This window comes from Heptranchias perlo, chromosome 25, assembly GCF_035084215.1.
Source record: "Heptranchias perlo isolate sHepPer1 chromosome 25, sHepPer1.hap1, whole genome shotgun sequence".
NCBI classification, from domain to species: domain Eukaryota; kingdom Metazoa; phylum Chordata; class Chondrichthyes; order Hexanchiformes; family Hexanchidae; genus Heptranchias; species Heptranchias perlo.
The window spans coordinates 12,313,607-12,328,416 of NC_090349.1; the positions used below are offsets into that span (position 1 = coordinate 12,313,607).

At 44.0% G+C, this 14,810-nt stretch overlaps 1 protein-coding gene across 2 annotated transcripts in view; it reads left to right on the plus strand.

Annotated features, from left to right (window-relative positions):
* Positions 1–14,810, plus strand: part of cita (citron rho-interacting serine/threonine kinase a) — a 204,162-nt gene that overhangs the window by 187,124 nt on the left and 2,228 nt on the right. For both annotated transcript variants that reach the window (XM_068005625.1, XM_068005626.1), the window contains 3 exons: positions 2,103–2,183; positions 2,608–2,686; positions 7,150–7,326. In XM_068005625.1, the coding sequence (XP_067861726.1) occupies positions 2,103–2,183; positions 2,608–2,686; positions 7,150–7,326 (337 nt within the window). The remainder of the gene's footprint in view (positions 1–2,102; positions 2,184–2,607; positions 2,687–7,149; positions 7,327–14,810) is intronic.

Sequence of the window (14,810 nt, forward strand, 5' to 3'; positions counted from 1 at the left end):
GTTCTGGGAAAAAGTTGAAGCAAAACCATGGGTATCGATCCTTGGAAAGTAAACATGCCCTTTAGAACCATAGAAAAGATACAGCACAGAAAGGGGCCATTCAGCCCATTGTGTCCATGCCGGCTCGAAGAACAACCAAATGCCCATTCTAATCCCACCTTCCAGCAACCCGGTCCGTAGCCCTGCCGCTTACAGCACTTTAGGTGCAGGTCCAAGTATCTTTAAAAAGAGTTGAGGGTCCCTGCCTCTACCACCAATTCGGGCAGTGAATTCCATACACCCACCACCCTCTGGGTAAAAAAGTTTTTCCTCTTGTCCCCTCTAATCCTTCCGCCAATCAGCTTAAATCTATGTCCTCTCGTTCTTGAGCTCTCTGCTAGGGGAAACAGGTACTTCCTGTCTACCCTATCTGGGCCCTTCATAATTTTGTACACCTCAATCAAGTCTCCCCTCAGCCTCCTCTGCTCCAAGGAAAACAACCCCAGCCTATCCAATCTCTCCTCGTAGCTGCAATTTTCAAGCCCTGGCAACATTCTTGTAAATCTTCTCAGCACTCTCTCCATAGCAATTACGTCCTTCCTGTAATGTGGTGACCAGAACTGCGCACAATACTCCAGCTGTGGCCTTACCAGCGTTTTATACAGTTCCATCATTACATCCCTGCTTTTGTATTCTATACCTCTGCTAATAACGGAGAGCATTCCATATGCTTTCTTCACAACCTTATCTACCTGTACTGCCACCTTCAGGGACCTGTGCACATGCACTCCAAGGTCTCTCACTTCCTCTAACCCTCTCAATATATTACCGTTTACTGCATATTCCCTTTTACTGTTTGCCCTCCCTAAGTGCATTACCTGACACTTCTCCGGGTTGAACTCCATTTGCCACTTCTCCGCCCACTCCACCAACCCATTGATATCTTCTTGGAGTCTACAGCTATCCTCTTCACTATCAACTACACGGCCAATTTTTGTGTCATCTGCAAATTTGACAATCATGCCCCCTACATTCAAGTCCAAATCATTAATATATACCACAAACGGCAAGGGACCCAACACTGAGCCCTGTGGCACACCACTGGAAACGGATTTCCATTCGCAAAGACAGCCATCGACTTTTAGCCTTTCTTTCCTGTTACTGAGCCAATTTTGGATCCAATTCGCCACATTTCTCTGTATCCCATGGGCTTTTACCTTTCTGACCAGTCTGCCATGTGGGACCTTGTCAAATTCCTTACTAAAATCCATGTAGACAACGTTCACTGCACTACCCTCATCAATCCTCCTTGTCACTTCCTCAAAGAATTCAATCAGATTTGTATGGCGTGACCTTCCCTGAACAAATCCTGCTGACGATCCCTGGTTAAACCATGCCTTTCCAAGTGACAGTTTATTCTATCTCTCAGTATTGATTCTAATAGTTTGCCCACCATCGAGGTAAGACTGACCGGCCTAGAATTGTTCGGCTTTTCACTCGTACCCTTTTTAAGCAATGGTACTACGTTTGCAGTCTTCCAGTCCTCTGGTACCTCCCCTGTATCTAGTGAGGATTGGAAAATGATCCTCAGAGCATCCACTATTTCCTCACTGGCATCCTTCAATAGCCTAGGAAACAATCCATCCGGCCCTGGTGACTTATCAACTTTCAAGGATTCCAGTCCCTCTAGTACTTCCTCTCTCATAATGTTTACCTAATCCGATATTTCACACCTCCCCTCTTTAACTACTACGTCCGGATCATTCCTTTCCTTTGTGAATACGGAGACAAAATATTCATTTAAAATTTGTACTGTGGTAGCTTTCTGCACCAGGTCTACACCTTAAATACCAACGCAGTTTATATGGCCTCTTGTGTGCTTAGTTTTAATACTGAGACAACTTTCCAAGATGCCAGTTTACTGAGAATTGCATATCCCCAGGTAGTTTGAGTTAGTTAGCGGTATAGATTGGTATCAACATAGCTTTATATCGGGGCTGCTTCAACTGTTCAATGTGAGTTTCTTGTATTATGCTCTCTGCTGCCAGCATTTGATAGGATCGTTGGACAGTATCACCATTTATGACTCGTTACCTTTCTCAATCTCCTCTAACCCACAATAGAATTTGGAGTCATTGTTGATTCATACGGACGGCGTAGTCGCACTGAAGACCTGAAGTGGAGACGTTTGCCCTTGGCATTTGGTAAGTGTCTGTTCCTGGGCCTTTCTGAATTGGTATACTGGAGTTTATTAGGGCATTGTCCTGAAAATTGGTATAGTTCAATGGTTAGGATGACTTTATCAACTCAAAACTGTTACGTTTATTATGTTATGTAACTATTAATTTTACCAGGGTTAGTAGAAACTGTAAATATTAATGTATTAATCTCACAGTGTTTTCCTGTAGTCATACAAGGCAGTATGTAAACTTGCATGCAGTTTGATAGTTACAGCAGCAATTAGTCACATGATATCGTTAATCCAGGATTTCACATAGCAACACGTTGTGAGTGATTTCTGTACAATATCGGTGTAACCTCTCATCCTTATTCCGCAAGCCTTCTATAAGTGAACCAACTGAGTAGTTCAACTTGTAATCCCTCGTGTTTTGTTTGTGATCATTTCAGCTTATAGAGAACCGTACCTGTTTGTAACTCATTTCAACTCCCTGGAGGTTATTGAGATTCAGGGTCGCAATGCAGTCAGGTAAGTCCTGGATCAAATTGTTTGTGGTCAGTGTGTGAGAAACCTATTTAAAATGTAAAGTATTTGAATCAGCTCACAATATATGGCTTAATCTTAAGCACATATCATCAGGCTGAAGCAGATTCTGACTTATTTTTTCTTTTTGAGGTGGGTAATAGCCTTGTGTTCTAGCCAGAGAGCCTGGTCAGATGTTATTTGATCTTTTTATTAAACATAGACTGTGCCTTTGCTAAATATCATTTTACACTCAAATTGTGACCATGGCTGAAATTACCTTGACTAGCTCACACTCCTCTGGTCCTTTTACTGTATCTGTCAGAAGTGTCACCATTGTAAGTAGTTTCCTAATTCTCTCAGACAGGATCTTAGATTTTCATTAATTCAAACATTAAGTGCATGCCCCAGAGATGGTAATCCGGCGGGCCAGTTGTCAGATTTACAGCACAGTGCTACAACTATTTCCTGTGGCCTGTGTTTGTCAGGCACATGCAAGAGCTGCATCTTTTGGATAATGTTAGATTACAAAATGGCAGTGTGCAATGGATGTTGATGTAGTCTGCTGCATAGGGTGACCATCACCGGGCTTAAACACCGGGCTTCCATTGGATGTCTAGGAACCACTCTTGGATGGTGAGCTACACTAAGGAGACTAAGCATCTTCTGCACCAGTGAAAATAGGGTAACTGTCTCCAGAGCTCAAAACCTTCTCTTCTCCTGTCCCTGTTTTCTCCTACCACCACCCCCCACCCCCACAAAAGAAAATTCTGCAGTGACATTGAGCTCACTTTATTTTGAATAGCCCCTTTGAAAACATGTCCAAAAAGGTCTAGTTGGGGAGGAGAGAACACTGGCTGGAATCGTTCACAGCACAACGTGGTGATATGATGGGTGCCAGAGGTTATCCCGGAGAGGTATTGCTTACTTTACAAATTCAAGACAGCTGCTTGATTTGTTTGGGGAAAATCGTCATATGGGACATATTATCAAAAGAAGCAGGTGCTGTGTGGTGGAGTGGGTTAACCACACTGGAATTTGATTATAGCCAAGCCATTTGGTCGCAACCTCGGCGTCCTATTTGACCTTGAGCTGAACTTCCGACCCCATATCCTCTCCATCACAAAGATGGTCTACTTCCACCTCCGTAACATCGCTCGTCTCTGCCCCTGCCTTAGTCCATCTGCTGCTGAAACTCTCATCCATGATTTTGTTACCTCCAGGCTTGACTATTCCAATGCCGGCCTCCCATCTTCCACCCTCCATAAACTTCATCTCATCCAAAACTGCTGCTCGTATCCCAACTCCCACTGTCCCAGTCGCCCGTCAATCCCTGTGCTCGCTGACCTACATTTTAAAACGTTTTTATTTTAAAATTCGCATCCTAGTGTTCAAATCCCCCTGTGGCCATGCCCTTTGCTATCTCTGTAACCTTCTCCAGCCCTACAACCCTCCAAGAACTCTGTGTTCCTCTGACTCTGGCCTCTTGTGCATCCCCCACTTTCTTCGCCCTACCATTGGCGGCTCTGCCTTCAGCCGTCTAGGCTCTAAGCTCCGGAATTCCCTCCCTAAATCTCTTCACCTCTCCTCCTTTAAGACGCTCCATAAAACCTACCTCATTGACCAAGCTTTTAGTCACTTGTCCAAACGTCTCCTCCTTTAGCTTGATGTCAATTTTTGTCTGATTAATCTCCTGTGAAGCACCTTGGGATGTTTTACTACATTAAAGGCGCATTATAAATGCTAGTTGTTGTAGTTGTAAAAATCCTATGTTAAATGAGTTTGGGGCAGTCTCAACCCAGTTCTTGAGGTGTAGGGGTTCCCAGTACAAAACTGCCTAAGTTTGGTACTAATTGTCACAAAATTTTCAGTGGTACACTTGGAGGTACCATTTGAGTTTCAAGTAAATGAAGACTTACTGTAACTAATGGTGTACTGGCTGAAGAAGGAAATAGGTCTTATTTTTGCCACCTCACTGTTTCAGTGGACAGGAGGACTCCAACCCATCCTGGAACTCCACAGTGAAGATTTTGAAACGGTTGCCATCATGCAGACTTTGTGTCTTGGGGATCAGCTAGCTGTAACTCCTATTGAAGTTTGCTTGTTCACATGTAATTGTTGGAGTGCCACAGGAAATTTGTACAGGTGCTGGTGGAATTTGGTCGCAACTCCACTCCAAAGTTGCCTGAGTTACAGGCGCAGATCTCTGCCCCGAGGAATTGCATGCTTCATCACACTTTGTTGACCTGTTTAGTGGGTTGTGCACCAGGGAGAGAATCCAGGAGGCAGCTTCTCAGACATTACAAATGTTTACCTGGATGGGGGTGTTTGCAAACCTGGAAAAGTCCTAATTACAGCCTTCCCAGAATTTAGTTTAGTTTTAAGATGAGATATGTGAAATGGTTGACACTTTCATTGTGAATTCCTAAGTGAATAAAAGTTTGAACTTTTATTTGGCAGACTGTAAACTAGTAGGGTGCCGCAAGGATTAGCGCTTGGGCCTCAGCTATTTGCAATCTATATTAATGACTTAGGTGAAGGGACCGAATGTAATGTATCTAAGTTTGCTGATGATGTTTTTCCACCTAGTTTTGTAAGCTGTGAGGAGGACGCAAAGAGTCTGCAAAGGGATATAGACAGGTTAAGTGAGTGGGCAAGAAGATAGCAAATGGAGTATAATTTGGGGAAATGTGAGGTTATTCACTTTGGCAGGAAAATAGAAAAACAGAATACTTTTTAAATGGTGAGCAACTATTAAATGTTGGTGTTCAGAGAGATTTGGGTGTCCTCGTACAAGAAACACAAAGTTAGCATGCAGGTACAGCAAGCAATTAGGAAAGCAAATGGAATGTTAGCCTTTATTGCAAAGGGATTGGAGTATAAAAGTAAGGAAGTCTTGCTGCAATTGTACAGAGCTTTAGTGGGACCACACCTGGAGTTTTGGTCTCCTTACTTAAGGAAGGATATACTTATCTTGGAAGCAGTGCAACAAAAGTTCACTAGATTGATTCCTAGGATGAGAGGTTTGTCCTATGAGGAGAGATTGAGTAGAATGGGCCTATACTGTCTGGAGTTTAGAAGAATGAGAGGTGATCTCATTGAAATATATAAGATTCTGAGGGGGCTTACGAACATACATATGAATTAAGAGCAGGAGTAGGCCATTGGGCCCCTCGAGCCTGCTCGTGCCATTTGATAAGATCATGGCTGACCTGATTCTGACCTCAGCCCTGATTTTCCCGTCTACCTACTATAACCTTTGACTCTCTTGTTAATCAGGAATCTACCGAACTCGGCCTTAAAAATATTCAGTGACCCTGCCTCCTTTGACTCTCTTGTTAATCAGGAATCTACCGAACTCAGCCTTAAAAATATTCAATGACCCTGCCTCCATCACTCTCTGGGGAAGGGAGTTCCACAGACTCACGACCCTCCTGAGAGAAAAAATTTCTCCTCATCTCCGTCTTAAATGGGAGACCCCTTATTTTTAAACTGTGTCCCTGTGCTTGATATTAAGAGGTTGTTTCCCCGGCTGGAGAGTCTAGAATTAGGGGGCAAAGTCTCAGGATAAGGGGTCGGCCATTTAAGACTGAGATGAGGACGAATTTCTTTACTCAGAGGGTTGTGAATCTTTATAAGTCTCTACCTCAGAGGGCTGTGGATGCTGAGTCGTTGTGTATATTCAAGGCTGAGAGAGATAGATTTTTGGACTCCAGGGGAATGAAGGGATATGGGGATCGGGTGGGAAAGTGGAGTTGAGGTCAAAGATCAGCCGTCATCTTATTGAATGGCAAAGCAGGCTCGAGGAGCCATATGGTCTACTCCTGCTCCTATTATGTTCTTATGAACATAGATTAGCAATTCAATAGAAATCTATAATTGGGTTTCGCTTCCAACTCGCTTTAGAAAAATCAACTCAACAATTCATTATTTTCTAGAGAAATCTCTTCTGATAGAACTAACACACTGTAGTACAGAACCAAATATATTATAGGGGTATGGTTGTCATGAGTTCAAATGTTGCCATGGCAAGTTGTGAAATTGTGGGCTGGCCCTAGAAAAATGACCAAGAAAATTGCTGGAGTGATGTAAAAACCTAACTGGTTCACTGTTGACCTTGAGGGCAGGGCACCTGCCACCTCTACTTAGTCTTGCCTGCATGCAACTCTAGTCCCACAATACATGGTTGGGTTGTCATGCCCTCTGAAGCAGATTAGCAAACCCCTCAGTTGTAAAAGCAATTGCTAGGGCAGTGCAATAAATGGCTTGCCAGTGTCACCTATGCCCTGAGAACAAAGAAATGGGAAAAAGTGGGGATGGGAAACATTGTTTTTGTACCTGATTGCTGTGCACAGCCTTATGTAACCAGGGTAGTTATTTACTGCGATTGCAGGCTGGATCTCCAATTATTTGCTTTTTTGTAATTGTGCTAAGTCCTACAAGTTGATGTGCTCATTTTGTTTTTGCAGTGTTTCAAGTCGTGCTCACTTGGAAATCCCGAATCCCAGATATCTCGGCCCTGCAATCTCATCTGGAGCCATTTACATGGCCTCGTCCTACCAGAATAAACAGCGAATCATCTGCTGTAAAGGCAACTTGGTGAAGGAAGCGAGCAGTGATCTGCAGGGCGCAGTCACCAGCCGCAGGTAGATAAGCTGTTGCAGCGCAATCTTTGCTCAAAATATGGCGGTCCAAGCTTACACTGAAACTCTGAGAAACTTGAGCACTCTTAATTTAAAGTGGCTGTTCTCAGGTAATTTGTTAGGGTTAGATTATGACCTTGCCTTGTGTCTTTGATTTAGTTGCTTTCTTCCCACCAATCACAAATTCACATCATGCAAATCCTGTACTGATGTAGGAAAGACACAAGAGAACTTCACCACTTAGACAAATAAAAAGAAAAAGCAAAAAAAATGCTGGAACTACACAGCTGGCCGATCCATATCTGCAAAGAGAAAAGAACATACTAAAAATCAAGGACGAGAAATGGCTATTCGGCTATCGAGCTTGACCCTCTATATTTCAGCTTCCAACCGTATCTTGAACTTCCCCAATGTCTTTGAATCCAGTTCCTTGATCACCCTTTGAATAAAGAAATATTTACTAAAATCTGTTATAAATGTACTTTTTTTTACTGGCTTGACTTATCTTAAAGCAACATCTGTACCATTTAATATATCCTATACCTCCGTGACCCCTCTCCACCTCTCTAGACTTTAGTGCTTAAGCTTCTCTGATCTTTCCTCATAGCTCATCCCCTGAATATTTAGGATCAGTCTTGTTGTTATTCTGTGCAACCTTCTCAAAGCATGTATGCCTCTTTTGATGTTCAGTGACCAGGATTGCACACAGTACTCTCAAGTGATCAATCCAAATAACCTATGAGGACATACTCCACTGTTCAAATTATGTACCCCAACAATCTTTTTTTTAAAATTACTTCTCCAAATTCTCTTTAGTGACAAGTCTGCTGTGACTCTCAACATCACTTCCATTCTTCCTGTGCTAATTCTATTCCCTGCATTGTACACCTATGTTGCTCATTATTTCTTCCAATGTGCCAATATTTTATATGTCATCTTTTAAATTAAATTTGCTATTCATCTGCCTAATTGTACAACAGATCGAAATCATTCAACACAACTTTAACTCCATCCTCTGTCCCTACTCCTAGTTTTAGAGCAAATTTAGAACAGTTACAGTTGGATTCTTCCTCTGAGTCATTTATGTAAATAAGAAATAGCAAGGGCCAAGGCATCAACTTATGCAGTACTCCACACAGCACTCCCCCCATCCCTCCCCAGTCTGACACTGACCCCTGCAGTACTCCACACAGCACTCCCCCCATCCCTCCCCAGTCTGACACTGACCCCTGAGTACTCCACACAGCACTCCCCCCATCCCTCCCCAGTCTGACACTGACCCCTGAGTACTCCACACAGCACTCCCCCCATCCCTCCCCAGTCTGACACTGACCCCTGAGTACTCCACACAGCACTCCCCCCATCCCTCCCCAGTCTGACACTGACCCCTGAGTACTCCACACAGCACTCCCCAGTCTGACACTGACCCCTGCAGTACTCCACACAGCACTCCCCCCATCCCTCCCCAGTCTGACACTGACCCCTGAGTACTCCACACAGCACTCCCCAGTCTGTCACTGACCCCTGCAGTACTCCACACAGCACTCCCCAGTCTGTCACTGACCCCTGCAGTACTCCACACAGCACTCCCCCCATCCCTCCCCAGTCTGACACTGACCCCTGCAGTACTCCACACAGCACTCCCCCCATCCCTCCCCAGTCTGACACTGACCCCTGAGTACTCCACACAGCACTCCCCCCATCCCTCCCCAGTCTGACACTGACCCCTGAGTACTCCACACAGCACTCCCCCCATCCCTCCCCAGTCTGACACTGACCCCTGAGTACTCCACACAGCACTCCCCAGTCTGTCACTGACCCCTGCAGTACTCCACACAGCACTCCCCAGTCTGTCACTGAACCCTGCAGTACTCCACACAGCATTCCCCAGTCTGACACTGAACCCTGCAGTACTCCACACAGCACTCCCCAGTCTGACACTGACCCCTGCAGTACTCCACACAGCACTCCCCCCATCCCTCCCCAGTCTGACACTGACCCCTGAGTACTCCACACAGCACTCCCCCCATCCCTCCCCAGTCTGACACTGACCCCTGCAGTACTCCACACAGCATTCCCCCCATCCCTCCCCAGTCTGACACTGACCCCTGAGTACTCCACACAGCACTCCCCAGTCTGACACTGACCCCTGAGTACTCCCCCCATCCCTCCCCAGTCTGACACTGACCCCTGAGTACTCCACACAGCACTCCCCAGTCTGACACTGAACCCTGCAGTACTCCACACAGCACTCCCCAGTCTGACACTGAACCCTGCAGTACTCCACATAGCACTCCCCAGTCTGACATTGAACCCTACAGTACTCCCCCCAGTCTGACACTGAACCCTACAGTACTCCCCCCACCACTCCCCCAGTCTGACACTGAACCCTACAGTACTCCCCCCAGTCTGACACTGACCCCTGCAGTATTGCACTCAGCACTTCCCCCGGGGTCTGACACTACAAATAATCCTAGTTTCCTGTTCCTGATTCTTTTTTTTATCCAATCCCACATTATATACTGAATTCCATGGATTTTAATTTTATTAGTAGCCTTTCATATGAAAATTTGTCAACGGCCTTCTAAGAGTCCAAATAAACCGTATTGAAGGAATGTGTGCTGTTTATTTTAGGACATGGCATTTGAAATTATATCTATCAGTCACTAAAACCACACACTTCTACCTCCACAACATTGCCTGAGTCCATCCTTCCCCTCAGCAACCCCCCCCCCCCCAAACTCAAATACTTAACATTTTTGTTATTTCAAGACTTGATTTATCCAAAGCCCTGCTAGACAGCCTCCCAAGCTCCATCCTTCACAAACTCCAACTCATTTAAAACTCCATGACTTGCCTCCTACTTGTCCATTACCCTGTCCTCACTGACCTTCAGTGGCTCCCTGTTCCCCAGTGCACTGAATCCAAAATCCTTGTCCTGCTTTGCAAGTCCTTCCTTGACCTTTGCCCACCCTATCTCTGCAATATTCTAAACTCTACCCCAGCCCTAGGGCCTCTGATTCGACTCCTGTGCATCACCTCTCCTAATTCTTCTTCTACCTGTTGGTCTATTCTCTTACATACGACAATGACTGACAAGAAAAGGCCCACTGGTCAATCCAACTTGTTCCACACAACTGCGATGCCTTGTATATCACTATATATACCCTCCCCACCCCACCTGAAAGCTGTGTAATCTCCTGGAAGAGGCGATAAAACAGATAAAAGCCCAGGCCAAATAGGGAGGAAAAATCTGGAAAATTTCTCCCTGATCCCCTTTAAACAATCAAACTAGTCCAGGAGACCATTCTGACTCTGATTAATGTTATACGGTACCTACCTTTAGTACAAAGTAACCTCCGCCCCAGCCAGAAACAAGTCAAGCTCTCGCTTGAAGGAATTCAACAAATCGGCATTCATCACATGAACTGGCACCCTGTTCCTCAGGTCCACTATTCTCTGGGAAAAGAACTGCCTCCTGATATCTAACTTAGTTCTGGCCTTACACAACTTGAGATTGTGACCTGGTCCTCCCTAACCTATTTAGTTGAAACAAATTGTCTACACAAACACAATCTATTTCCTTCATCATCTTATGAACCTCAATCAAATCATCCGTAAGTCTTTACTTTTCTGGAGAGGTTCTGCAGAACTGTAGTGGTGCTCTACAAATGATCTCCCTAGCCCTCAGCCCCCTAGGGTATTTTCATTCTGGCATAGGGGATTTGTTAGTCTTACCTCCTCCTGTCTAATTTTTAAAAATATTCCATGACAGGCGCTCCATAATATTTAGACAGCCAACCCTGGCAAACATTTCAGAAAACAACCATCAATTAATTCAACTGTTTTCCTAGGTTTTCAATAATTCCACTATTATATCTGTTTAAAGATCTAACTTCTACTCTAACATTCTAAAAGATAGGTTAACGTGTTCTGATAAAAGGTCTAGAATGTTAACCTGTATTTCATCTTTACAGAGACAAACAGACCTGGTGTGTTTCCAGCATTTTTCTGTTTTTATAATCATTTGAATAGTGAAGACGCTTGGTATATCTGTCCCATAGGGCCTGCTCTGGTGGAGCGATCTCTGACCCCAGCATATCTCACCAGGACTTTGTTGGCCTCACATCATCACAATCTTTGCGAGACCAGAACCGAACAATTTGATCCAGGCCAGCTCAGCAAACTGCCTATCCAATCAGAGCAGGAGGGTGCCACATGTTGCCCTAGGTTCTGTGTTGTGATCGGCTTTGCAAACTCCTTCGAAGAATCACTGATTTTGACATAATCACTAGCATGAACAGAAGTACAAATGAAGGTGGGAAGTCCCTACACTACGGGTCTCTTCACATATTTTTCCCTGATGTAAGGAATCTTACAACACCAGGTTATAGTCCAACAGTTTTATTTGAAAATCACAAGCTTTCGGAGCTTTCCTCCTTCGTCAAGCTCCGAAAGCTTGTGATTTTCAAATAAAACTGTTGGACTATAACCTGGTGTTGTAAGATTCCTTACGTTTGTCCACCCCAGTCCATCACCGGCATCTCCACATTTTTCCCTGACACATGCCTCCTGCGTAAATCTTTTTTTAAAGCCGTAGCTTTAGAAAGTGAGAGGAGACAATAAATGAAAGTAGTAAACCATCCTGTTCCCATCAGTCACACCTATTACTTAATGATTAAACTGCCGTATGTATTCTTCAGGCTTTCAGCTGCTGTGGAAAGTTACCAGCTGCATTCCCCTATGTGTTTCTAAAAGGGGGCTTATGCAGCTGGGAGGCTGAACCACTGCCAAGATTGTTTCTCCAAAGATACGACTGGCTGGCTGACAATCTCTAGCAAAAGTAAAGCTGACTGAAGTTCCCTTTGAGTAGGTGCCAAAGCAGGTAAAAGGATATAAAACAGACTGAAGATCAGAAGCCATGTAGTAACTTGAGCCAGAAGGAAAAATATAAGTTGTTCTGTGGACAAAACGGTTTCTCCTCCGCATGCTGTAAACGGGAGTGTCCTGGTGCACAGCAGAAGTAAGGTTGTAAAGAGGACCACGTTGAGGAATCTTCTGTTTACTGCCTCAGCAATTGGAGCTTTTTCCCGTCAGTTGTTTCTCATCCACAGCTGGACATATGTTCTCAGCAGGGCAAGGTATTTCCACAGGAATCATTTTTTCTTCTTTTGCACAGAAACTTGCTGTTTTTTTTCTTCCCAGTCTTTCTGCTGACATAGTTCCTTCTATCTTAACCACGCAGGTGTGTTAAGTGACAAAAACTATGGGTGGATTAGCTAGCTCTCCCAACACTTTTAGCCTCAATTTAGACGGTAGTAACTTTAGAGGAAAAGAACACCTGCACTAAGATTCCTGAGAGGTTTAGGAGAGTAAATCCTTCTCACTCCTATTAGAGTTTGACCTAGTCTGGGCACAAGCGCCACCCAGTGACAGCAGTTGTGTACTATAGCAACATAATAAAATACAACAGCCTGGTTTCAAACAATCCAAGAAAAAATAATTTTGAAAAGTAAGAAAGGAAAATAAAAAAGGCAATGAAAGAAATGAGAAAATTAAGAAAAAATTAAAATCTCAAAACCGATGCCGCTTTTCTTGTGACTTCCCGCCTAGTAGCTCTAGTGCCGTGCAATCTATGATATAACAAAACAAAAATAAATATTCCAACTCTTTAAATACATCTTTAGCTCTTTGAGGGTTATATAAAAATGACACTAAAAATATAAAAAGGTATGAATTTCTTAAGCAATGTCTTTATTAACGCTGTGCACATTTTGCTAGTTCTACAGAAATATATTTACCTTTTAGAGATTTAGAGAACTCATGGATTCCCAACCAGTGTATCCGAGTTCAGATCCTGGTTTTGGCTGGCAGTTGAACTCACCTGCTACCATAACCTATTCAGAAAGGAGGTAGAACAAGGAGACCTGCCAAGTATGTTCCTGTTAGATAATGCATAGCTGAATTGCCAGCAGAAGTTGACCTATTTGCAGCTCAGAGTATCCCAGCAATTTGTTTTAGAATCTGTTTGTACATTATATGGAAGAAAAAATTGCATATTTTGAAAGCAGTAAAGGTAGTTTTGGACACAACAGGTTAATGACTCCTTATCGGTGGTTCACTTCCTGGGATTTTTCTTTCCTGCTGACCACGTTTGTATTAATACCCATTCTGAGCCAGGCTGTGTAATCAGTTCCTGGGTCAGAGTTCATTCTGGTGGGGTCCACCAATTACTATAAAACTGTACAAAGCATGTTCTCCACGTTGAATGATTGCAGGAGTAACTGAGGTATGTGCAGTGCATATTCTCTTTTTTAGGTCTCCTTCCCACAACATGGACCCTGTTCCACCAACAGCAAACCTGGCGTGAGTGAGCAGGCACTAACTGCTTGTTTGTGTCAAAACACATACCTGTGTCAAAACACATACCTGTCATGCTTATGCCGTCGATTGTCCTGCATCATCAACAACCATCTCGTGCACATCAATGTTGATTCTCCTGTCTTTGGAAGTATTTGTGGCACTCGGTGTTTGCTCCATAATGCTTCAGTTAGTTTGTTTGACTACAGAACAGTAGGTCCTGTTGCTTGATTTGTTAGGGTAGCTTTCCCCCCCATACCAACCTTGTTCTCATCGGAGGCCACAAGGCCTGCACTTGCATCGCAAGGCTAGATATTCCGCCCATCATCTGGGTCAGAAGGTTGTGGGTTCAAACCTTGCTCCAAGACTTGAGCACAATCTAGGCTGACACTCCAGTACAGTACTGAACGAGTATTACACTGTTGGAGGTGCTGTCTTTCAGATGAGATGTTAAACCGATGCCCTGACTGTTCAAATGAATGTAAAAGATCCCATGGCATTATTCCACGAAGAACACAGAGTTCTCCTAGTGTCCTGGCCAACATTCATTCCTCAAACAACACCACCAAAACATACTAACTTGGCATTTATCTAATTTGCTGTTTGTAGGACCTTGCTATTGGCAAATTGGCTGTAACTACTGCCTATAAAACAACAGTGACTACACTTCAAACTAATTAATTGGCTCTGAAATGCTTTCGGATGTCCTGAGGATGTGAAAAGCGCTGTATAAATACAAGTTCTTTTTAATAAAGTATTCAATTAACCTTCAGCAATAAAGCAAACATCAGAACACAGGTCCTGGGAATGGAGGGAGGCAAAAGATTGTGTTCTTGAAGATTGTTGTTTTCGTATCCACATTCTTCCTTTGGAGAATTGTGTGACGTAGTGGAAGGATTCGCAGGCTGATAGACAAGCCATGACATTAATACTCTTTCCATAGTTCATGCGATGTGAATGCTCAATCTTTATACCAGCTGATAGGGGTGGTTGGTTCTATATGGCAGGAGGGTTTTATGGACTCCCACAACCCTAACTTTGAGGGGTGGGGGCACCCACAACCACCGGATGTGAGTTACCCACTGAACATCAACCCAGAATTCAGAGCCGGAGCTCCAGTCACCATT